The 23,343-nt window shown below is 45.9% G+C and overlaps 2 protein-coding genes across 4 annotated transcripts in view; one reads left to right on the forward strand and one right to left on the reverse strand.

Annotated features, from left to right (window-relative positions):
* Window positions 1–1,011: 1,011 nt before the first annotated feature.
* On the reverse strand, window positions 1,012–8,619 carry NUDT22 (nudix hydrolase 22). 2 transcript variants are annotated; one of them, XM_035099415.2, is made up of 6 exons: window positions 8,313–8,619; window positions 4,250–4,747; window positions 3,804–3,914; window positions 3,595–3,692; window positions 2,457–2,550; window positions 1,012–1,937 (listed from the first exon to the last, which is right to left on the reverse strand). In XM_035099415.2, exons 2-6 carry the CDS (start codon window positions 4,715–4,717, stop codon window positions 1,833–1,835), a joined length of 876 nt encoding a protein of 291 aa, XP_034955306.2. In that variant the 5' UTR covers window positions 4,718–4,747; window positions 8,313–8,619; the 3' UTR covers window positions 1,012–1,832. The 2 variants fall into 2 exon arrangements, with proteins under 2 accessions (XP_034955306.2, XP_034955307.2); XM_035099416.2 differs by lacking the exon at window positions 8,313–8,619 and adding an exon at window positions 5,813–8,294.
* Window positions 8,620–14,208: 5,589 nt separating this feature from the next.
* Window positions 14,209–23,343, forward strand: part of DNAJC4 (DnaJ heat shock protein family (Hsp40) member C4) — a 42,565-nt gene continuing 33,430 nt past the window's right edge. The window contains exon 1 of one of the 2 annotated variants that reach the window (XM_035098601.2): window positions 14,209–14,284. In XM_035098601.2, coding sequence (XP_034954492.1) covers window positions 14,245–14,284 — 40 coding nt within the window. In that variant the 5' untranslated portion in view covers window positions 14,209–14,244. The remainder of the gene's footprint in view (window positions 14,285–23,343) is intronic. The other variant, XM_035098602.2, reaches the window with a different exon arrangement.

The following is a 23,343-nucleotide window of genomic DNA, read 5'->3' on the forward strand; positions in this document are numbered from 1 at the left end:
AACGCAATGTTTGTGAAGTTGTCCCTAATCTCACACCCTTTTGGGAGTCTGATAGATTGGAGTTTTACATGGATTACAGGTTGCCAGCTTTTATTATTTGCCCGTGCACCTATGCTTTCAACTGCAGCTTGATCTGCTGGCGTTAGCAAGGTGTTCAAGCTAACCTTTCATGTCATTGGAGGGGGGATTCCCTCTCAATTCCTTTAGTCCAGCTGTTTTTGGACTACAACTCCCATCATCCCTAGCTAACAAGACCAGTGGTCAGGGATGATGGGAATTGTAGTCCCAAAACAGCTGGAGACCCAAGTTTGGCCAACACTGCTTTAGACAGATGAAGCAGCTGTTAAATGCGCAGGAGCAGGCCGGGCCACTTTCCCCTCAACAGTTGGCAACCCACCATGGATTGAAGCCATGTCCGTTGTGTAATGGGGGCTGGGGAGGGATGTCCCCAGTATAAAGCAGAAATAGCCAAGTAAATGCAGCACCTGAGCACCTCGGGTCACAGCTCAGACACTAATCCGCTTCAGGCGGTGGGTGAAAGACTAGTGGGATTGTGGGGGGACCCGGATCCCCATTTGTTAATTGCCTCCAAGCTGCCAGTAATCCAGATAAGCAACGCTCTGGGGGGAAGATCAGCTAAATCCCTGAAATGCAACTGCTCTCACGCCACCCTGCCCACCCTCCCCCAATTCCTCAGTCTTCTGAGGCTCTTGCACAACTCTGGAGACACTCCATAGCTGTAGGGCGATCATGTGCAAATGTAGTACACATTTGTTTGAGGGTCCGGCCTCACTGCCCCTTTTATTCCTGGGAGGAGGCAAGCTTTGTTCATCGAGCGGTTTGGGAGCCCTTCTCATCTTGGGCCCTTTTTACTGCAGTTCTTTGCACATTTGTGATTTGCATGTGCAAAAGAAACAGAAATTACTATGAAAATAGAATCACAGTGCAGGAATCACAGCTGAAGATTCCCTGCCCATCCAACCTCTGTTTAAAAGCCTCCCATGAGATTGCATGGTGAGTTTTACTGCAGTTCTGGTTTCTTGTTTTTTGTTTTTTTGTTTTTAAGGTTGATGGACATTTTACAGTGACTCCTAATTTTAACTTATTTTTTCTCCTCTTAAAGACGCTCCAGATGAAGCTCCGCTGGATCAGGCCAGTGGCCCATCTAGTCTAGCATACTATTCTCACAGTGGCCAGTCTGGAAAGACAGCAAGCTGGAACCAAACACAACAACAATTCTCCTTTCCAATGGTTTCTGGTACTTAGAGGAATTTGCTGCGTCCAACAGTGGAATGGAGTATCCTGGGAAAGGGCACGGCTGTCTGGCTGGAAGACTGAGCACTCCACCCTGCAACATTGCTTGCAGAATTCACTTCTCTTGGCAAATAATTTGTACAAACAGGGTGCACCAGACCTAGATATATTGGGAATTATGATACAGGGGGAAGAGGATCCTCTTAGTAACAGAGATGAGAAGAGGATATTGGAGGTGCAGAGAAAGGCCCAGTGCATGCTAAAAAAACCTGAAATCACACCATGGGTGAGATAACTAATCGTTAAAAAATAATACTACTTCTTTATTGAGAAACAGGTTGCACAAACAGGCACAGCAACAGGGTCACAAGGCGCTAAGGTGGGTCTCAGCCAGTGCAGTTTCAAGGGGGGGTTGGGAGGTGAGAATAATCCCACTATCCATATCCATGGCATAATATTCCTGCTTTGCCAAAGGACTGCTGGTGATTTTGGGGTAGCTGGGTGCTCTGTAAAGTAATTCTGAATAGTCCCTGAGAGAGTGGTTCACTTCCTCAAAGTACCTCTTCCCAATGGGCCCTTCATTGGCATGTGCCCATGACCCCTCTGTAGAGCTCTATGGCCCCTTTGGCTGATGGGCACAGTTCCTTCCAAAAGTCCCCGCTCTGCTCCATTGTCAGGACATCCTGCACAGAGAAAAAGGGAGCCATGTGTTAAAAGAGATGCAGAAAATGGGGTTGACACTTACACTCTTTGTCCTGTCTAGTTATTTTACTATATTGGGGGTGACAGGGTCACAGGCCTTGGCATGCAAAAAGGGGGACGATGACACAATGAACTCCACTTTAATGTATTCTAATTAACTCTAAATTGAGTCCAGAGGAGGCATATGTTTCCGTAAAGGGGCCTTAGCACTTGCCAATGGGGAAACTAGGAGGTTCCTGTATGCTTAGATGGCTGGCCGTCCAATCTTATCAACATAAACTAGGAATTGGGTCCCAAGAATTATGCACATAATCAGAGTTCAAGGACAGCCAGGCCAAAAATACTCAAGGAGGGTGTGTAAGGCAGGGGCGGTGAGGGGGTGTGGCTTGGGAAGAAGCCTAAGGGCTAGACAGAGAGGCCTAGAGGGCTGTATTTGACACCCAGGTCTAAGGCTGCCCACCCTTGAGCTACACACTTTTGCCTCCAGCTCCAGCACTTACCTCTCTGTCAACAAAGATGATGCTGGTTGACTCTTGGGCCTCAGGACCCCCGATAGCATAATGGTGCCTCACCTGCTCAGAGCTGAGACTGCACCTGAATTAATTAATGAATAGCAAAGTTGAGAAGAAAGCAACCAGTGAAGCTGATGGTGGGTGTAGGGACTAGGAGCTGAAGACTAAACTGGGGAGACTTTGGGCCTGGAGAAAGAGATGTTCATGGCAGGGCCCACACTGTGAGGTAAAGTGGGGAGAAGCTGAGGCTGTACCATGATGGAGCAGCTGAGCTGCAGGACAAAGAATGATTGAGTGGGGCTCAATAGAAGATAGTTTCTAATATTGAAGGGCAGCCTGTCTCCATGTACCCATGCACTGTGATCTTTGTAGAAGGGCCTTCCGTGGATGCCACCACCATCAAAGATGAGGCAGATGTATACCAGAGAGAGGGCCTTCTTAGCGGTGGCACCCCAGTTGTGGGACGCTAACTCCAGGGTGATTTGGCTGGCACAGCTACCTTGTTCTCCTTTCAGAGCCTGGCAAAGATCTTTATTTAGGGTTGTTTCCTACAGTGTTGCCCCATCAGCTCATAGAATCATAGAATACAGTGGTACCTCAGGTTACTAATGCTTCAGGTTACAAACTCCGCTAACCCAGAAATAGTACCTCAGGTTAAGAACTTTGCTTCAGGATGAGAACAGAAATCGTGCTCCGGCGGTGCGGCGGCAACAGGAGGCCCCATTAGCTAAAGTGGTGCTTCAGGTTAAGAACAGTTTCAGGTTAAGAACGGACCTCTGGAATGAATTAAGTTCTTAACCAGAGGTACCACTGTAGTAGAGTTGGAAGAGACCCCAAGGGTCATGTGGACCGATGCCTCGCAATGCAGGAATCACAACAAAAACACCCATGGCAGATGGCCATCCAACCTCTCAAGGCCTTCCACTTGTGCGGGTTTCCCCCAAACCATAGCTTGTCGACCTTTGTGGACCAGTAGGCTCATTTCATATTTTGATACAATGCATAAAACAAAAACATCCGTAAGCAGGAAAAAAATCAATGCACTCTTCATAACTAACCACAGCTTGGTACTAGGATGATAGTGAAGAGGGAGGCCTACTTTTCATATCAGGATTCAGCACATTACCTGGTGTAGAATTCAGCACTGCAGCGGCCTGCACTGGTCTCGTTCCGGGCTATTCCGAGTAACTTTGGGCTGCTGAGGGTGGGCAGTGGAAGGTTCACCTGGGAAGGGAAGGGGGAATCTGGTTCAGAGTCACTCTCAAAAGCTGGTTCAGAAACGAGAGGAGGGCAGCCTAGTCGTTGGCCGCTCCCCTTTCCCTGCCCTCTCCTCACCTCATCCTGGATCTCTCGCAGCACAGAGCAGAACAACTCCTTGACCACGGATTCTCCTGGGAGGTCCTGATGACGGACGGGCCCCTCCAAGGCAGCATCTCCCATGACAACCTGCAAAGCGAGGCACAGGAAGAAGAACACAGGCCCATTCAAGGAACACAGCTCCATTCTCAATGGCCCAAATGGCTCTCCAGGGTTTCAGGCAAGGAGACTCTCTCTGCCCTACCTGGGACCTTCTGCATGCAAAGCAGATGCTCTGCTCCAAGCTAAGGTGGTAGGAGAACTTCCAACCTGTGGTCCACCTTAATTAAGGAGATGGACTCAGGGGAGCCCTTGGGATAATCTGCAAAGCTGATGTCTGTCCTATCACTTCTTACAGTACTGAAATTTGACCCAATCTTTCAACAGCAACACCCCCAAAACACAAAACCAGGCACTCCAGCAACCTGTGGTTCAGGGTGGCCTCCAGGAATGTCGATCTTCCCAGGTGCCTCCCCTACGCACTGACTCCGCCGCAAAAAGACAAACTTGTCATCCGCTGTGTGCAGCATGGCGCCCACCCCCAGGGGCTCAGCAAGGTAGGCCTGGCTGTTCCCCACGTCCTCACGCCCACGTTCCTGGAGCTGCCCAGCTGCGTCCGCCAGGTTGGTGCCCACAAAGTCCTTGTAGCAGGTGAGACCTAGGTAGAAGGTCAAGATGTCCCCCTCCAGCTGGATCGAGTGGAGACGGAATTTGGCTCCATCAAAGAGCCACGGGCTCTGCTGGCGCCGTGCTACCCAAGCTTTCTCGATCTGGGCCCTGTCACCAGGGAGTGGATGCCGGTCGTACAGTGGGGAGAGCTCAGCTCGGACCTGAGCCTCTGTGATGCCCTTGGGAGATGGGCACTGGAATAGGAGAGAGATATCAGGATCCATCTTCCACCTGCTCTGTCCATCTAAGGGCACCTGGAAGATAAGAATAAAAGTTATTCACCCATATCCCAGGTCTCTTTGCCACAGTAGGGTTGCTATTGTGGTTTTCTGGCTCTGCTGCCTGATGCACAGAAATCAGTAGGAATTAAAAGTCCCAAGAACAAGGTTGCCAACTTTTTGTATAGGCCCAGCTCCCCAGCCTCTATAAAGCAGCTCAACACACTTAAACTGTTAAATCATTTCCTGGTATGCCAGGCTGCTGTTAAAGGTACAGTAGCAGAGCCAATAAAAACCCAGACTCCTTTGTTTTAATATTCAGATCTGTGCAGCTTTCTCCCACCACTGCAGAAGAAATTGTGCCCAAGTAATTAAAAAATGGGATGTGGGTGGCGCTGTGGGTTAAACCACAGAGCTAGGGCTTGCCGATCAGAAGGTTGGCGGTTCGAATCCCTGAGACGGGTGAGTTCCCATTGCTTGGTCCCTGCTCCTGCCAACCTAGCAGTTCAAAAGCACGTCAAAGTACAAGTAGATAAACAGGTACGGCTCCGGCAGGAAGGTAAACAGTGTTTCCGTGTGCTGCTCTGGTTCGCCAGAAGCAGCTTAGTCATGCTAGCCACATGACCTGGAAGCTGTACGCCAGCTCCCTCGGCCAATAGAGCAAGATGAGCGCCGCAACCCCAGAGTCGGTCACGACTGGACCTAATGGTCAGGGGTCCCTTTACCTTTAATTAAAAAATAGCACCGATAGGAAGTAGTGATTATGGGTTAGAGCAAGGACCTCTTGGCTCCCTAACACCCAGGAGGGCGTGACATGAAGTATGCACTTTGCATAGAAGCCTGCAGTTCTCACATGCAACCCTGACTCTGCTTTGGGGTTCTTTTGACTTTTAAGATTTGAGCGCACTCGGAAACTTGGCACCCCAAGGGTTAACAAGGACCACAAAGATAAATCTAAATCAATGTCATCCTTATCCAGAAGGGAATTAGCATGCTCATTAAAAATACACTAGCAAGTGTTAATTGGCACAGACACTGAATTAATAAGCCAAGTCCAAAAGAGTTAGAAATCAATAAAAGAGTCAAAACAGAGGACCCTACCTTATATTTGAATGAGTCAGGCTGTGCCTATGTCATACATTAAAAGCACATGACTTCCCCAATAGAATCCTGGGAATTGTGGCCTGTTAAGGCTTGCTGGGAATTGTTACTCTGTGAAGGGAAAATTACAGGGCCCAGAGGTCTTTCAGGGAAATAATGTGCTTTAAAGATACAGTGTGTACACAGTTGATTTAGTAATTGTAGGAAGAGTGAGGGTTAAGAAGGAAGGTGTGGGATTTTAGGTGATCATATCTTGGCTTCACACTTCCAGAAGGTGTCCGATACACTTTAGTTTAATTTTAAATTTACAAGGAGTAAGAGAGAATGTACAAAGTATTTACAGTAAAAGAGACAGCACTCTATAAGGTGTTGAAGCTCAGCTTGCTAGGAAACACAGGGAGCTGCCTCATCCCATGCCATTGGTCCATCTAGTGCAGTATTGTCTACACTGACTGGCAGTGGTTGTCCACGGTTTCAGACAGGGAAGATCCCAAGCCTTACCTGGAGAAGCTAGCAGCTTCTGTATGCAGATCAAATGTTCCCACTGACCTACAGCCCTTGAGTTACAATCATAAACTTAAAAAATTCCTTCAGTAGCACCTTAAAGACCGACTAAGTTTTTATTTTGGTATGAGCTTTCGTGTGCATGCACACTTCTTAAGAATATAAGCTGTTTCGTTTCCTCTGCGGGCCAGAACAAAACCTCCCTTCCCAGGTGCAGGCTACCATTCTTATAGAATAAGCTGGACTTTAAGGGTACAGTTCGAAACATACTTCCTCCCAAGCAGCATTCCCTGCCATCAAGTCCATATGAGGGTTTAATCCCAGGCAAACTGACAAGCATCCTTCCTCACAGTAACTGGACTATGAAACAAAATAAAACAATTCCTTCCAGTAGCACCTTAGAGACCAACTAAAAGTGTGTATGCACACGAAAGCTCATACCAATGACAAACTTAGTTGGTCTCTAAGGTGCTACTGGAAGGATTTATTTTTTTTGTTTCGACTACGGCAGACCAACATGGCTAGCTACCTGTAACTGGACTACAAACTCTCCTTGAGCAGTTGGAATGGTTATAGATAGTTCAGAATATCACAGCAGCTCAGCCAATACAGATTAGAAATCGAGCGTGTCTAGACTTCATAGAATCATAGAGCTGTAGAGTTTGAAAGGATGCAAAGCGTAATTTAGTCCAATCCCTTGCAATGCGGGAATCAAGAATCCCTGATGGATTGCCATTCAACCTCTGTTTTAAAACCTCCGATGAATTAGTCCACCACCTTCTGAGGTCGTCTGTTCCACAGCTCTGTCTGCTTGTGTACCAATGGCTGTTACGTGACATCAGAACACCAGAGGTCCATCTAGCAGAGTGAAGGTAAACCCGTGGCTCTCCAGATTTGGCTGGACTTCAGCTCCCTGACCATCGGCCTGTCCACATCATCTGAAAGACCACAGGTTCCCTATCATCTACCACCACGAGCTGGCTAGACATTCTGAGAATCTCACAGCCTTGCCTGGTATAAAGTAGACTATATGTATACTCGGAAGCTCCATTTGACTATAATCATGTCTATACTGTCAGCCCCGAGTGCTCACTGGAAGGACAGATCCTGAAGCTGAGGCTACAATACTTTGGCCACCACATGAGAAGAGAAGACTCCCTGGAAAAGACCCTGATGTTGGGAAAGATGGAGGGCACAAGGAGAAGGGGACGACAGAGGACGAGATGGCTGGACAGTATTCTTGAAGCTACAAACATCAGTTTGACCAAACTGCGGGAGGCAGTGGAAGACAGGAGTGCCTGGCGTGCTATGGTCCATGGGGTCACGAAGAGTCGGACACAACTAAACGACTAAACAACAATACTGTAATCCTTTCTCTATCCGTATGATTTTATTGCTCCTTTTCCCAACAAATAAAAAACAATATTCCTTTCTTTCTGGTAGGTTGGTAGGAAGCAAGACAGGAACTGTTACTACCCAGGGGGGAACAGATGGGTTTGCTTGCTACTTTCCCCCCAGCTGTTGAAAGCGACGTGAAGCCAAGAAGGCTGAATTAGCACACCAATTAAAACACACGCCGCTTTGCCTGTTATGCTCCGGACGTCACAATGGAGCTCGCTTCGTCTGATTTATTGATGTTATTTGTTAACCGTGTGCTTGCGTGCGCGCGCGCCTAGCCAAGACAATCAGCGTTTAATCTGCGCATTTGCTAACCGGGCACATTCCAGGCTACCTAATTAAACTCGCCTATTATGCAAGTGACGCGACGCCGCGTCGGGCGATCCGGATTAACCCTCGGCGCCCCGCGCCACCGACAGGGGAGCCTGCGAACTACGCGCGCGCCCCGCTTGCAAGGTGCCCACGCGCGGTGCTGTGCGCCTGCCCGGGCAGGCGTCTCTTTTTCATTCTCCGCTGAGCTAGAGCGAGATCGGAAAGGGGTGTGTGTGTCTGGAAAGGACCGAAATCGGGGGCCTAGCTAGCGAGCCAGCCTCCTTACCTCTCTGCCGCCGCCTCCCGGAAGGAAGTCTGCTTTTGCAGCTCCAGAACCGGTTGCTTTATCAGCCTGCCCCCTTGTCTGATGCCGACAAGCTTCATTTCCAGGATTAGGCTGCCGGAAAAATCAGTGAATCCAATCCTTATGCCTTTAACAACTTCTTCTTCTTCTTCTTCTTCTTCTTCTTCTTCTTCTTCTTCTTCTTCTTCTTCTTCTTCTTCTTCTTCTTCTTCTTCTTCTTCTTCTTCTTCTTCTTCTTCTTCTTCTTCTTCTTCTTCTTCTTCTTCTTCTTCTTCTTCTTCTTCCTACTACTACTACGGAAGTAATAATAGTAGTAAGAAGTCAATCGCTAGAGCATGAGACTTTTAATCTTAGGGTCGTGGGTTTGAGCCCCAGCGTTGGGCAAAATATTTCTGCATTGCAGGGGGTTGGACTAGGTGACCCTGGGGGTCCCTTCCAACTCCACAATTCTATGATTCTACTTATTAGTGCAGTGTTCCGGTTCAGGATGCCAATCTAAGCCAGCCATGCTCGTTTGGAAGGTTTGCCATTCCATTCTCATCCTCTCACCCCCGCCCTGCATTTTGTGACCACTGAACATATTCCATTTACGGTACTGATTTTCCCCTGGTTAGCTACTTCAAGAACAGGATGCTAGACTGAATGAGCCACTGGCCTGATGCAGCTCATGTTCAAATGTTCACTAGGGCCTACGGTGACATGTAAAAGCAAAGTAGGCCCTACTTCCCCTGCTTTCAGATCAAGCGCCTTCCCTAGTTCTCTCCCTGTCCCCTGCCTCTGCAGAGCACAAATTGGTTTGTGGTAATCCCATTCTGACACCAGTGTGTAATAAACGCAAGCGAGCTGATTGACAGCCTCCATGAGCTGGGGAGCTGCTGGTTATGTCACAATTTAATACAGGAGAAGAAAATTGCCGAATGAAGAGTTTCATTTGGGATTGAGACGGAGAGAAGAAAAAGAGACTGATGAATCTGATTAGGATCCTGACAGCAGTAACAAGGAAGATAGATGAAACCGTCGAAATAGATAAAGGAAGAAATCCTTTGAGGCAAAAACACCAGAGGAACTGGCCCAATGCCACCTTGCAACTAAAGTGTGTATATGAGAGTTTTATCCTTTTATGAGGGCTTGTTGGTCATTGCCTCTAAAGTACACCCTTCCCTGCTTTCTTTTATTGCTGCATGCTCTGGAACAATAACTGTCCTTATAAATGCCAGTTCCTAATGTATTTTGTCACTCTGAAAATGATAGAAGGATCTGCCAACTTTGAGTTTCTCAGTTTCTTATTTTCCCAATCTTAAATGAAGTTCTCCACATTTCTACAATTTGTGTTTTTTAAAAATAAATCCTCATGAAACTTCATCACCATTCTATAGAGCGTTTCTCCTAATAATCACATTTTTGCATGCTTTTTTTTTTTAACTGATGGGCATATTTTTGCAATCGATTCCCTCTAATGCCTTTTTGTATGCTATTTTAACTAATACAGTATAACCATTTTTATTACCACTTTCCCCTAATACGGTATATCTTACTTTTTGTGAACATTGTTTGGAGAACTGTATCTCAAAATTCAGATTAGTTCAAATTTTGAAGGGTGGTTGTGTTTTGCTTCACATGCTGTTTCAGAAAATGCAAATTAGATAGATTATTTGCCTTTAAATGAGAACTGAATCAAATTTATCCCTCATTCCTAAGTGTGATTGAACACAGCAACAGACAGCCCATGACAAGCCATGATTCCTGATGTGTGTCCAATGGTTATAGCAGGGAATGCTGAAAAGCCTGTCTCCCCTCAGCCCCTTACCATTCACAGTCTCACTGAAAGGCATTTTGATAGTTTGGCATGTGTGGAAATTGACAACACTTTCCAGCCCCCATTTCATTTGTGCTAAATATCCACACACACCCTCTGGCAATAGCTTCATTCAGTAAGAGCTTTGACCCCAAAGAGGATATGTGTAATCTGATTTGTAATTGGCACTAATTAATTTTAATCTCAGTGGGAACACTTCACCGGGGAGGGGGGGCTGATAATAACTGGGGGGGGAGGAAAGGTGTACAATCAGTTCCTTGCTGTATCCATAAAGGGCGCTGGTGTATTTATAGGCCAAAACCGGAGCGGCCAATTTTTCATTCTACCCCTGCTCTTCTGCCATTTCAGTTTGCAGACAGTTATTTGGGAAATAATCTCGGGGATACCTCTCAGTGCTGTGGGAAAAGATTCAACTGATTATCGAATCTTTTCAATGTGTGGTGGAGTCTCCTTCTTTGGAGGTCTTTAAGCAGAGGCTTGACAGCCATCTGTCAGGAATGCTTTGATGGTGTTTCCTGCTTGGCAGTGGGTTGGACTGGATGGCCCTTGTGGTCTCTTCCAACTGTATGATTCTATGATTCTGTAGCGCAAAACCGAATAGCAACAGGCTGGGTATTTTTCCCCTGCTCAGTTGCCAACCTTAAGGCCAACTAGATTGTGCCCTGGAATTGCCTTTAAACGGATGCAGCATTTTATGCAGGCTAATCTTTTCAAGGCATCTGACACAACAATGCGTCCCACAGCAGTGAATCCTGCCAGAAGAAAATAATATAAACATAACTGTATTGCTCTGAACTCCCTATATCCCACTTCCTTGCTCATCCCAGTGTGATGGAAGCCAGAATTTGCAGAATGGGACTCTGAAAAGCCAAAAGCAGGAGGAGGGTGCCAACTTTTGTCCAGAGCGCAGATTTTGGGCACTACTAAATGCAGTGGAGACTGCTCTGTTAAGATAAATGGGGCTCTGTCTACCATCTTCAGTCTGCCCTCAGGCATTTCCACAACCCCACCTGCCTGTCTTCTTATTTGCAACTGGTCCAGAGGCTGACCCTGCCTGCCAGCTTCCTGTACCTGCATCTCCGTGTTGCCCCTTGCAGAACAAAACAAATTAGTTGGCTCAGCCTGTTACTGGTTCTGGATCCACTTACTGTTGGACTCCCTACCTTTCCTTCTATCAATTCCAACGGGCACCAGCCACCACTAGTTAAATGACAGCAAATTTTCAGTTAAATTCATTTACATTTGAAACTGGGTTGTTGCTCCATTGTATTGTGTGTGCCATGGAGTCTCTTTTATTCTCTTTCTAAAACATCCCGCTAAGCCTGAGACTCTCCCTGCCTGATTAACAGCTAAAGCAAATGAATTTTTATTGATTCATTCATCAACCTGAATACAAAGCAAGCTAGATGTGGGATAATCAGCCTCATATAACCATCATGCTTAAGTCTAATTAATACCAGGCTTAGCTCACCTTGAGAGGGAACAGGTAATCAAGTATTTGTTCCCCTTCCAGTCTGCCTAAGAAACTTGGTGTGTGAAGAGGTTTTGAGTTGGTTGCTGAAGCTCAGACTGCATGAGTCTTACAAGCTGTTCTTGAGTTCCTATACCAATAATGTAGTAACTTTCATCACTGTAACTAAGCCAACTTGTACTGCGTGTGTTTTCTGACTAATATATGGAAAAGCACATGAACCTGAGCTTTGGAGCATTTGTAAAGAAACAATTCCTAATTTACCAACCTTGTCTTTTTCTATCGGGAAGAATGGACTACTTTGGACTGTTATAAAGGTCTAACAGCCTATATTTCTATGCTTTACTTTGCTGCATGTTTTGTGATTTTAAATCTCTGCTGGTGTTCTCTCACCAAAGAGTACTTGCCCCAATCTTGGATCCTGGCATTCTCCTTTTAGATAACTAATTTTTCCTTGCCTACCAGCACTAAACACCTCAAGGTATTTTGCCTCAAACCTCTGCTTCTGGGGTGGCTGGTCCTTTTTCCAGATACTCCATGGAAAAATCAACACAATCTAAAAAAAAGGCAGACTACCGAAGTTTCTCTAATCCCAAAGGTAGTTTTATACAGTACTTTATTTGCTACACAAAGCTTGCATCTGCTGTCCCAAAGTTGTTTCAGTTGTTTGTGTTCATCTAGAAATCGGGACGTTTTAAGGTTGTGTCCAAGTAACTCCAACTTAGAGTAGATCCCACCAAAATCAACTGGTAACTTTCATTTCCCTCAAGCCTGGCTGTGAAATAGATAACAGAACACAATGAAGGCCACAAAGAAAAGGAAATGAGAGAAATGTTTCTGGAAGTATTTCTACAGTTATGTCAGCATAAATGGAAATCAAACACAGCCTGGCTGGATTCAAGATGGTGCCTGTCATGGTAAAAGTCTTGCTTGCTTTTTAATTTGTTGCCTGCCGGGGAACACCTGGCTTCATGAGACAAATACTCTACAGGGGAATTTTCTACCTGAAGGGGTGAAAAAAATATATTAGAAAAACACCATTAAGTCTCATGTCTTCCTTCTTTCTTCAAATAAAACTGAACCTCCAAGTTGTACAGCCTCTTGAACATCTCACCATTCTGTCTCTATACTATAACCTCACCTTGACACCATGTGGGGGTCCTGCCCCTCATAACAGTCCCGCTCCCTTGGCAACAGCATCCCCCTTCTGACACTTCCACTAAGCAGCCCTGACTGGAGCCATTGTAGGGGGAACCCCAGGCAAGAGAAAAGGGACCATTATCTCTCTCCTTCCCTTCCCCAGTGAAAGGGTGAAGTCACTGTAGCAATTTTGACAAAAGTGGGTTTTGTTGGCAAGAGCCCCTCCTGCACTCTCTTCCCTTGGCTGTTGGCACCATTCCCACAACCTTTGTGACGGAGGGCTTGTGATTTGTCCCCAGCCTTCATTTAGACTGAGACAGCACTGCTTGCTGTGGATCTCCTTTTCAAGTCAAGGCAGGCAGGTTTGGCTGAGGCCCTGGCATTTCCTGCCCTTTAAACCCCCTGGATTTAGCTTGTATTTCATTTGCATTTTTTAAAAAAAGGGCAAAGCAGCATTAGCATAGTCTGCGTCAGTAGCTGTTGACCTGTCTGGATCAGAGGCTGTGTGTTGACCTCAGACATTTGTGGGCTACTATCATGAAAACAATGTTCAATGCAAACAAGTTGTGGACAGCAGTTCCTTTGGAGGAGAGAGAGGCACTTGATGCCACAGACCTCTGGAGGCCAACATTTGATCTGGCCCCTGATCCTGTGCCTTTAGCCACCAGCAGCAAAGACTGGTTACCAAAAGGCCCATTTCACGCCATAATAGAGACTCTGCCCAGTCTCTAAGATGCGGGTGGGGAACCTATCTGGTCTCAGTGAATCCGTTCACTCTTCCTTCTAGTGGATTAAAAGCACATAATCATGCCCATGGAAGCGCCTCACAACTGTTTTCAGGAGCAACTCCCAGAAACATGGGGGGGGGACCATTTTAACGAAAGGTTACCAAAAAACGTACTAACTGTTATGGATGGACACATACCTATATACATGATGCATGTAAAGTTTTCCTCTCTCCATTGCAAATTGGAACCTAGGTCCCCAATGATAGTAAGGAGATCTGCCCAATTTTTGCATCTCACATGACACACCTGTTGTAAAAGACAGTGCATGCAATGTACAGTATACAACTCCTAATAAAACCACTGGGCAAATTTCATAGCTGTCAAGTTTTCCCTTTTCTCGCGAGGAAGCCTATTCAGCATAAGGGAATTTCCCTTAAAAAAAGTGGAGAACTTGACAGCTATGAAATTTATGTATTTTCATATTTACAGTATATCCTATATTCCAGGAAAAGGAACTATACAAATGCTATCAGTTTATATTGTGGCTGCAATTGCACCTGTGTGTAAGCCCCATTGCATTCAATGAGATTTGCTTTTAATATTAACCAAAGGTTTTAGCGGTTAAAAGTCAACTTGACTCCTAACTAGGTTAGCCCAGGTGATTGGGAAGTGCCCGGATGTCGCTCCACCCCCTCCGTTTTCGAAAGGGGCGGGCCCAAAGGCAGCCGGCGAGTTGGAAGAGGCGGCGGCGGCATCAAAATGGCGGTCGCGACCCGAGGGCTGACTGTGAGTTTCTATGGTAACGGACGTGTCCCCGCCATTACCACTCCCCCTTTCCTCCTTGCGTTATCCTTCCCTCCCCCCTCGGCCTTGGGTGGCCGGTATTGATTTAACTGCTTGTTTAATAGCAGCGCGCCTTCCGTTTCCTCACTGTTCAAAACTATTGGTCTTTCAAACCCCGCTCCTTGCAACAGTATCTGCTTTGTTCATTATCTGTTGGTTTTGACGTTAGTGCCCTCCCGTTTCCTACCCCGGGAAAAATCTGCCAGCACTTGTATGGTTCCGCCCTTCTGATTTTGGGCACCCCCACCCAATTAATTATGGGGTGATCATATTTGGGATGTTAATGATTTTCGTGCAAGTAGCCAGTCTATAAATACCAATATTACAGATTTGTGTTATACATAGCTGTAATGGTAACGTTCATTGAATATATGGGAAATAATTGTGTACAGCTAAAAACGCTGGCAGCATTAAGATAAATTCAACAGTGTAAATAGGTTTTGATGGATGCAATAATGGAATACTGATCGGTATAGTTTCTGTGAAATAGGCAGGGATTCATGATACGTAAAATGAACCATGGAAAGAGAAGAAGGGAAGTCATTGATAACTTAAGGCTGTAAAGTGAGTATTTTAAACTGTAAAACAGGAAATGTAATAAAAAGATTATATATATACTGTATATATAAAGAAAAAAGCGTACTACAGTGGAACCTCGGTTTACGAATTTTCGGTTTACGAATGCCGCGGACCCATCTGGAACGGATTAATTCACTTTCCATTACTTTCAATGGGAAAGTTCGCTTCAGTTTATGAACGCTTCAGTTTATGAACAGACTTCCAGAACCAATTACACCCTTGCTTCGGGTTAAGTACGCTTCAGGTTGAGTACTCCGCGGACCCGTCTGGAACGGATTAATCCACTTTGCATTACTTTCAATGGGAAAGTTCGCGTCAGTTTATGAACGCTTCAGTTTAAGTACTCTGCGGACCGTCTGGAACAGATTAATCCACTTTCCATTGCTTTCAATGGGAAAGTTTGCTTCAGTTTATGAACGCTTCAGTTCATGAACAGACTTCCGGAACCAATTGTGTTCATAAACTGAGGTACTACTGTATGGACATAGTGGGTGTAATCCATGCTAAGTTAGATGAGCATCAGTTGGATTTATGTTTTTAGTAACTTGTCTCGGTAGTTTCAGTCCATTGGGGGATAAATGCAGCTAACATTGACTGCAGTCTGAACCCCTCTTACTTGGGAGTAAGTCCCATTAAATTCATTAGGACTTACTTCTGAGCAGACGTAGGAACATAAGAAGTTGCCTGATACTCAGTCAGATCTTTGGTCCATCTAACTCAGTATTGTCTGCACACCGACTGGAAGAAGCTCTCCAGGGTTTCAGGCAGGGAGACTCTCCCAGGAGATGCCGGGGATTGAACCTGGGACCTTCTGCATGCAAAGCAGATGCTCTATCACTGAGCTACAGCCCTTTCTCAAACATAATGTGGTTAGGATTATGCTGTTACAATGCTTCTGTATAAGGCAATATCTTGCAGACAAATAGCTGAGCGCCTCCCCACCACCCTGCTGTGTTCTTGATTAATTCTAAACTTACTTAGAAATCATTTTGGCATATAAGCAGGATATACATTAATAAATGAATAATTGGCCCACCAGGCGTCACACAATGCATGGTTTAAGTCTTCTTTTCATAGCTATACCACTGTTTCTGGTCCACACCAGTGATACAATTTTTCCATGTTGTGTATTCATAGAATCGTAGAGTTGGAAGGGACTCCAAGGGTCATCCAGCTCCCTGCAATTCAGGTCCCACCCCTCAATTGCTCCCACTCCCACCCCTGCCCTCCACTGTGGTTTTGCATTCCTGGAATGATATTTCTGTATCTCTGTGCGTGCACTTTTTTAAAAAAAGTCAGAGGAAGTGTGCAAGAGCATAAGATTTCCAAGGGTGCTTCCAGACCATTGCTGTTTTGGGGTGGGATTCACTCATAGTGGTTGCACAGTTGGACGTCTTGCGCAGCGAGCCTGATTACTTTCAAAACCCAGACTTGCTAAAAACAGGAAAGCGAGGGGGAAATCCATTGGGAAGTGTGGGATTGCTTGCTTGGTCTCCCCTGAAGACTTCCCCTGAAACAAATTGGGACCAATGCTCAATAAACAAGTCGTCCAGAAGTGCCCCAAAGGTTACCAGCCCTTAGTTACCATGTTCTGCAGCAGAGGCTTGGGCTTTTTTGCGGTGTGTGTGTGTGTGAATATATTTTATCATGGAGCTTAAGAAAGTGCCCATGTGGTGGCCACCTAATCAGATGCTGATCAGACTCCGACTTGGTGAGCTTAAGGCGATGGTCTGATGTGCCTTACAACCAAATTTTCTCAAGTGGTAAATAAATACCTGAAAGAAATAATAGATTTGGTTGTTTGGGGGGATTAAAAAATTATTTTATTTTACAAAAGTTTACTGTCTACGTTTTGAAAGGAGTGGCCTGGCTATGTATGGGTGAGTGTGAGCATTAGCTGAAGGGAAAGGATGATATCCAAAACTCTCCTCCACCCTCTCTACGGTATAGCACAGATTAGCAGATACCTTTCAACTTTATAGCAATCCTTGTGGGATGAGGAAGCAAAACAAAGGCGTGTAAAAAGTCAGAGAGTTAAACCTGTTTTAGTGACCTAATTGCTGTTTGTTTGGCTGCTGTGCTTAAAAAATGCCAGGAGTTAATCTTGCCTTGCTCCCCACCCTCAGCTCCATTTGGGAGTATAGTTCCCCCACTGCCCCATGGCCTGATGAAGGCTAAATTTGGGCTTAAACAGCATGGAAATGGATGTTACATTTGTAGGTCAAGTGGAGTTTGTCAGGGACTTTGACATGTGAGACAGACCATGAAGAAAAACCAAAGACATTCTTGAAGGTTTATGGCTTTTTAAAATTGTGTTTGAAGATAATCCTTATTTTACTTACTACGTACGCACATCGAGTTACGTCTGTGTAAAACAATTCATATTGATAAGCATCTGCAGGCACAGTTCTGTGGCCACCCCATTTAACTTTTCTTCTAGTTGCACAAATCATACTATGTAAAACATTCTGGTTATTCTCCTTTAATTTAAAACACCATAGTCCACTAGGATTCCAGTTGTCCCCAATGAAAAAGTAGGTACTCTTGTGTGACTTGTTAACCCCAGCTCTCTTATAGGTTACTTAAGAACAGTGTGAGGTAAGAGTCCTTTTTGGGCACTAAAGCCATTGGGTCAGCCTTCCCTATAATAATTTATAATAATAATTTATTATTTATACCCCGCCCATCTGGCCGGGTATCCCCAGCCACTCTGGGCGGCTTCCAACAGAAGAATAAAACACAATAATCTATTAAACATTAAAGGCCTCCCTGAACAGGGCTGCCTTCAGATGTCTTCTAAAAGTCTGGTAGTTATTTTCCTTTTTGACATCTGTTGGGAGGGCGTTCCACAGGGCAGGTGCCACCACTGAGAAGGCCCTCTGCCTAGTTCCCTGCAACTTGGCTTCTCGCAACGAAGGAACCGCCAGAAGGCCCTCTGTGCTGGACCTCAGTGTCCGGGCAGAATGATGGAGGTGGAGACGCTCCTTCAGGTATACTGGACCGAGGCCATTTAGGGCTTTAAAGGTCAGCACCAACACTTTGAATTGTGCTCGAAAACATACTGGGAGCCAATGTAGATCTTTCAAGACCGGTGTTATGTGGTCTCGGCGGCCGCTCCCAGTCACCAGTCTAGCTGCCGCATTCTGGATTAGTTGTAGTTTCCGAGTCACCTTCAAAGGTAGCCCCACGTAGAGCGCATTGCAGTAGTCCAAGCGGGAGATAACTAGAGCATGCACCACTCTGGCTAGACAGTCTGCAGGCAGGTAGGGTCTCAGCCTGCGTACCAGATGGAGCTGATAGACAGCTGCCCTGGACACAGAATTGACCTGTGCCTCCATGGACAGCTGTGAGTCCAAAATGACTCCCAGGCTGCGCACCTGGTCTTTCAGGGGCACAGTTACCCCATTCAGAACCAGGGAATCCTCCACACCTGCCCGCCTCCTGTCCCCCACGAACAGTACTTCTGTCTTGTCAGGATTCAACCTCAATCTGTTAGCCGCCACCATCCTCCAACCGCCTCCAGGCACTCACACAGGGCCTTCACTGCCTTCACTGGTTCTGATTTGAAAGAGAGGTAGAGCTGGGTATCATCTGCATACTGATGAACACCCAGCCCAAACCCCCTGATGATCTCTCCCAGTGGCTGCATGTAGATGTTTAAAAGCATGGAGGAGAGGACAGAAACCCGAGGCACCCCACCCTGTGGCCCTCTTGATGTTGCAGGACTGCAGTTCCCATCATCCCTGACCATTGGCTATACTGGCTGGAGCTGGACTGAGAACTCTTCTTGAGAAGTTGGAATGTCCATAGATAGTCCATAACACCAGAGCAGCTAAACCAATAAAGGTTGGAGGTAGAGCTTGTCTTCTGAGGGCCAGTGGCTGTTATGTGGCATCAGGACATCAGAAGTCCATCTAGCATAGTGGTGGGGAACCTGTGACCCTCCAGATATAGCTGGGCCTCAACTTCATTCAACTACTGGGCATGCCGGTAGGAGCTGATGGAGTTCAGCAACATCTAGAGATCCCCAGATTGGGAAAGGTTGCATTGTGTCAGAACAGCACCAGTGCCATGAAGGCAGCAGGAGGCAGTATGAGATTGGCCAAGCCAGGTCTAAATATTAGGAGCTTGGCCTTTTGATCTTGCTCATTCAGAAGAGCAGACTTGTCTTTTAGGGAACAGCCATAGCTCAGTAGTAAAGCCATGTATAGGTAGGCCCAGGAAAGACTGTTTTCTGAGGCTCTGGAGAGCTGCTTCCATCCCATCAGTGGATTGAGGGACCTGTGAGGCCCTCCAAATGTTTTTCGGACTCCAACTCCCAGCAACTCCAACTAGTGTTGCCAATGGCCAGGGATGGTGGAAGCTCCTTGGGTGGCCATTTGTCATGTATGCTTTAGCAGTTGGACTTGATGACCTTGGGATCCCTTCCAACTGTACAGTTCTATGATTCTGTGAACATCTGGGGGGTCCCGGATTACTCATTCTTGGTGTAGACAATATTGAGGCAGATGGACTGACTTCCTGTGTTTGTGCACAATTGCCAGGCCAGCGATAGCTTCTCAACGTTTAAATTCAGCTGGTAAAATTCTTGTGGCTTAGCCGTTTGCTCAAACTTGTCTGCCAGGTTACAGTGTGCTCCCCGGGGTTAACCCAAGACTCCCTTCCCCTTGAATAGGCTACACTGGACTGGAGCAACACTCTGTGCCGTCAGTATTTCCTGGGGGGGTTTAAGCACAGCATGCAACTGACAGCTTCAAGGTTGTTTTGTGTGCAACCGCACATACCCCGCAGGGGGTTCCAAGCCTGCGCATTTTAAACAGCTGTCAGGCGCTTCAAAAATATTCCTTTCCTTCACCCCTGCACCCCGTGCCTTTATTTCTGTTTTCTTTTAAGCAATTGTTGCTTGAACTTCTTCGGTCCTAAATTCCTCCAGTCTGCTCTTCTTCTTGAAGTTCTCCCTGGGGTGCAACTAACCTGGCCTAGTTTAATAGGTGGTGGATGCTGGTAAGCGACCGGCTTACTGTGAAAGCAAATGGCCTGTGGGTCCCAGCTGCTTTGTTTACTTGTAAAAAAGTTAATTTAAAAAGGGTGGGGGGTGACAGAAATGATACTGGCAATAAAGCTGGATTGGCTCCCATTTGCTCCGCTGGCTGAAAGGAGCAGTGAGGTTTTAAAAGTGAGTTGCAGCCTAAGCCTCGGTGTGCATGAGCTGTTCTAATTAGCATGTGGTTTGATTAGTATGGTGAAAGTTGCTGCAGGGATTGGGAGTTGCAGACGCTGTGCCATTACAGTTGAAATTTCTCCTTGGGGACGTGATGAGCAAGTTAGTTCCAAACCTTTTTGCTTTTTCTAATATGCAAACTATGTTCATGTTGCTGCTTATTCTGCATCCGGTACACCCCTATTGCTAGCTTTTGAACCCTAATTCGCACATTAGCCACCCACCATCCATGCTGATCGTGTAGTTTCTTGACAAATACTGCTGTTTGATGCATTGTTTTCTCAAACCAGCTTCAATCCAACCAGAAAACGAGTCAGCAGTGATGTGAACATCACACATGCACATCTTAGCACTTCATGAATGGAAGTACAAAGTGAGCTTTGCAAATCGTGGCTTATGTCAGCCACAGTTGTAACCTCAGTGTTGTGGTTGGCAGAACTATGGTTTGCCCAAACCATTGTTTACCTTGCTTGAACAAAATAGCAAACTGTGGTTTGCCACAAATCATCAAAAGAGGAGATATAGCCATCTTCAAATACGTAAAGGGCTGTCACACAGAAGATGGAGCAAACTTGTTTCCCCCTGCTCCAGAGGGAAGGACTCCAACCAATAGCTTCAAGTTACAAGAAAGGAGATTCTGACTAAACATCAGAAAGAGCTTTCTGACAGCAAGAGTTGTTTGACAGTGGAACAGTCTCCCTCGGTAGGTTGTGGACTCCTTCCTTGGAGGTTTTAAAGCAGAGATTGGATGGCCATCTGTCATGGATGCTTTAGTTGAGATTCCTGCATTTCAGGGGGTTGGACTGGATGACCATTGGAATCCCTTCCAACTCTACAATTCTATGTTTCCATGAAACAGTATTGAAAGTGGGGTTGGGTATAACCATTACCATGAGCGCAAATCATCATGAGTGCACAATAAAAAGGACGCCTAGGAGGGGACATAAGAGAGCACGGACTTTATCCCTAGTCTCCTTGCTCCATTGCCTTTCTACCTGCTTTGAGACAGAAGCCCTGGTTGCTCTGACAAATGGGGAAGAAGGTTTTACTGTCCCTGATCTAAATCTGATTGGGCTGTGCCCTCTGCTTGAAGGACACGGGGTTTCATCCAAAGGGACTAAATTGAGCTACCAGACCATACAGTCATGTTAATGGAAGGCCAGCTGGTTCTTATCATTCCTTGATGGGAAAAGATTGCTGTTCCTCGATCAGTATTCCATTTTATGAACATGTACTGCTAGAAGAAAGTGCTATTAAGTTATTTTTTTGGAATAAGGTTCTGTATGTAATGAACCTGCTGGTAAACTGTCCCAGCCCTTTCTGGAGAAGCCAGGGATTCAACCTGGCACCTTCTGCATTCAAAGCAGATGCTCTCCCACTGATCCACAGCCCATCCCCAAGTGTTAGCTGCTGGTGCCTACAAAGCACCTACAACTGCCCTTTTGGGATGCTTGGCTTGGCCTCTTTCTATCTGATTGTTTGTTTGTTTGTTTTGTCCTGATTAATGGTGTAGAATTTATTTCCATGTGCTCCACTCTGTAATGAGCCAGATGGTGTTTCTGCAGACTCTGAAACAAGGAGAAATAAACACTTAATACTGCTGAGTTGGCAGAAAGGAAGAGGTGGTGGTGGAATCTCTCTCTCTCTCTCTCTCTCTCTGTGTGTGTGTGTGTGTGTGTGGAAGCACCCGGCCTACCTCTGGCCTGTGACAGTGGTGACAGTTGAAATTGCTAGGAAAATATTCATTTTATTTGTCAATTACGTTTATAGCACACTTTATAGGAAGGGCAGTAGCTCTGTTTCAGCGTATCTGCTTTGCGTGCAGAAAAATGGAGACATGCTTCCAGGCAGTGTGGACTGCAATGTGTTAGACGGACCAATGGTCCGACTCAGTATAAGGCTGCTTCCTGTGGTTCTATGCTTTTTTAGCCAAAATCTGAAAAAAAGCAATCTAAGTAAAACCCTAAAAGAACATATAGGGTGTTTTAAACTACATCAAGTAAGAAATCTAAACCCCAAACACCTGGTAGAATAAAAATGCCCATGACTGTGTGCAGAAAGAAATCAGGGAATAAAAACACATGGCTTTAGCAGGGTTCCTGTGGAGAGCAAGCCACACCTTTGGGCCATCACAGAGGAGCCCCTGCTTCCAGGTAGAGAACAACTTTTATCTTCCTAAAGGAGAGACCTGTAGCAGAGTCTCCTTAGGAGAACTTAAGGCCTAGAGTGGGCACTTGTTGAGGAAAAGGTGCTGATGAAATACTTATAAAATCATCTGGTGCAATCAGCAAAAATAAAAACTTTCCACGCCTTTCACCACCTCCACGTGATCTGCACATGTTAACATTGCAACAAGCCACGCTGACAGACTGTGGCTGGCTCAAGGTCTGCATACAAAACATACATTTAAAGTACATGGCTTCCCACAAGGAATCCTGGGAACTGTAGTCTACCCCTCATAGAGCTCAAGCTCCCGGCACCCTTTACAGACTACAATTCCCAGGATTCTTTGGGGGAAATAAGGTGCTTTAAAATATCTGGTTCAGAACCCGCCATAAATGCCTCCCTAGTTCTCTTAGAATGGCAATGGTGCCCACCTGAGAGGTGCCGGAACAGTGTTCTGGCGAGTTCCAGCTGAAAAAAGCCCTGTTTAAAATAATTAAGCATAAATACAGGAGGGCCTCAGTTTTCGAATGTAATCTGTTCTGGAAGACCATTCAAGTTCTAAAACGTTCGAAAACCGAGGCTCAAAGGGCAGTCTGCAAATTTAATAGAGAAAATTGAAAAAAATAACGTATACACTCAGTGGAAGCCATTCGACTTCCGAGCCGTGTTCAAAAACGGAAGCATTTACTTCCAGGATTTCGGAGTTTGAAAACCGAAACGTTCGACGCCCGAGACATTTGAAAACCGAGGTACCACTGTAAACAGAGGAAGAATTGCAATGCGCTGGGTCCACTGAATTGATTTGAAATGAGTACAGTGGTACCTCGCAAGACGAATGCACTGCAAGACGAATTTTTCACAAGACGAATGCGTCTTGCGATCTGATGGTGACTCGCAAGACAAATTCGTTTTGTGAAAAATTCGTCTTGCGAATCGCAGTTTCCCATAGGAATGCATTGAAATTTAATTAACGCGTTCCTATGGGCAAAAAAAAAAGAACTTTCAATGCACTCCTATGGGAAACCGCGATTCGCAAGACGAATTTTTCG

Source organism: Zootoca vivipara, chromosome 17, assembly GCF_963506605.1.
Source record: "Zootoca vivipara chromosome 17, rZooViv1.1, whole genome shotgun sequence".
Classification (NCBI taxonomy): domain Eukaryota; kingdom Metazoa; phylum Chordata; class Lepidosauria; order Squamata; family Lacertidae; genus Zootoca; species Zootoca vivipara.

Bases quoted from the DNA above. Each gene is read 5' to 3' on its own strand.
- NUDT22 (XM_035099415.2), bottom strand. From the start codon at position 4,717: ATGGATCCTGATATCTCTCTCCTATTCCAGTGCCCATCTCCCAAGGGC. The intron at 3,693-3,803 runs GTGAGGAGAGGG...TTCCCTTCCCAG, and splicing joins TGCGAGAGATCCAGGATGAG to GTGAACCTTCCACTGCCCAC. The intron at 1,938-2,456 runs GTAAGTGCTGGA...TTCTCTGTGCAG, and splicing joins TCATCTTTGTTGACAGAGAG to GATGTCCTGACAATGGAGCA.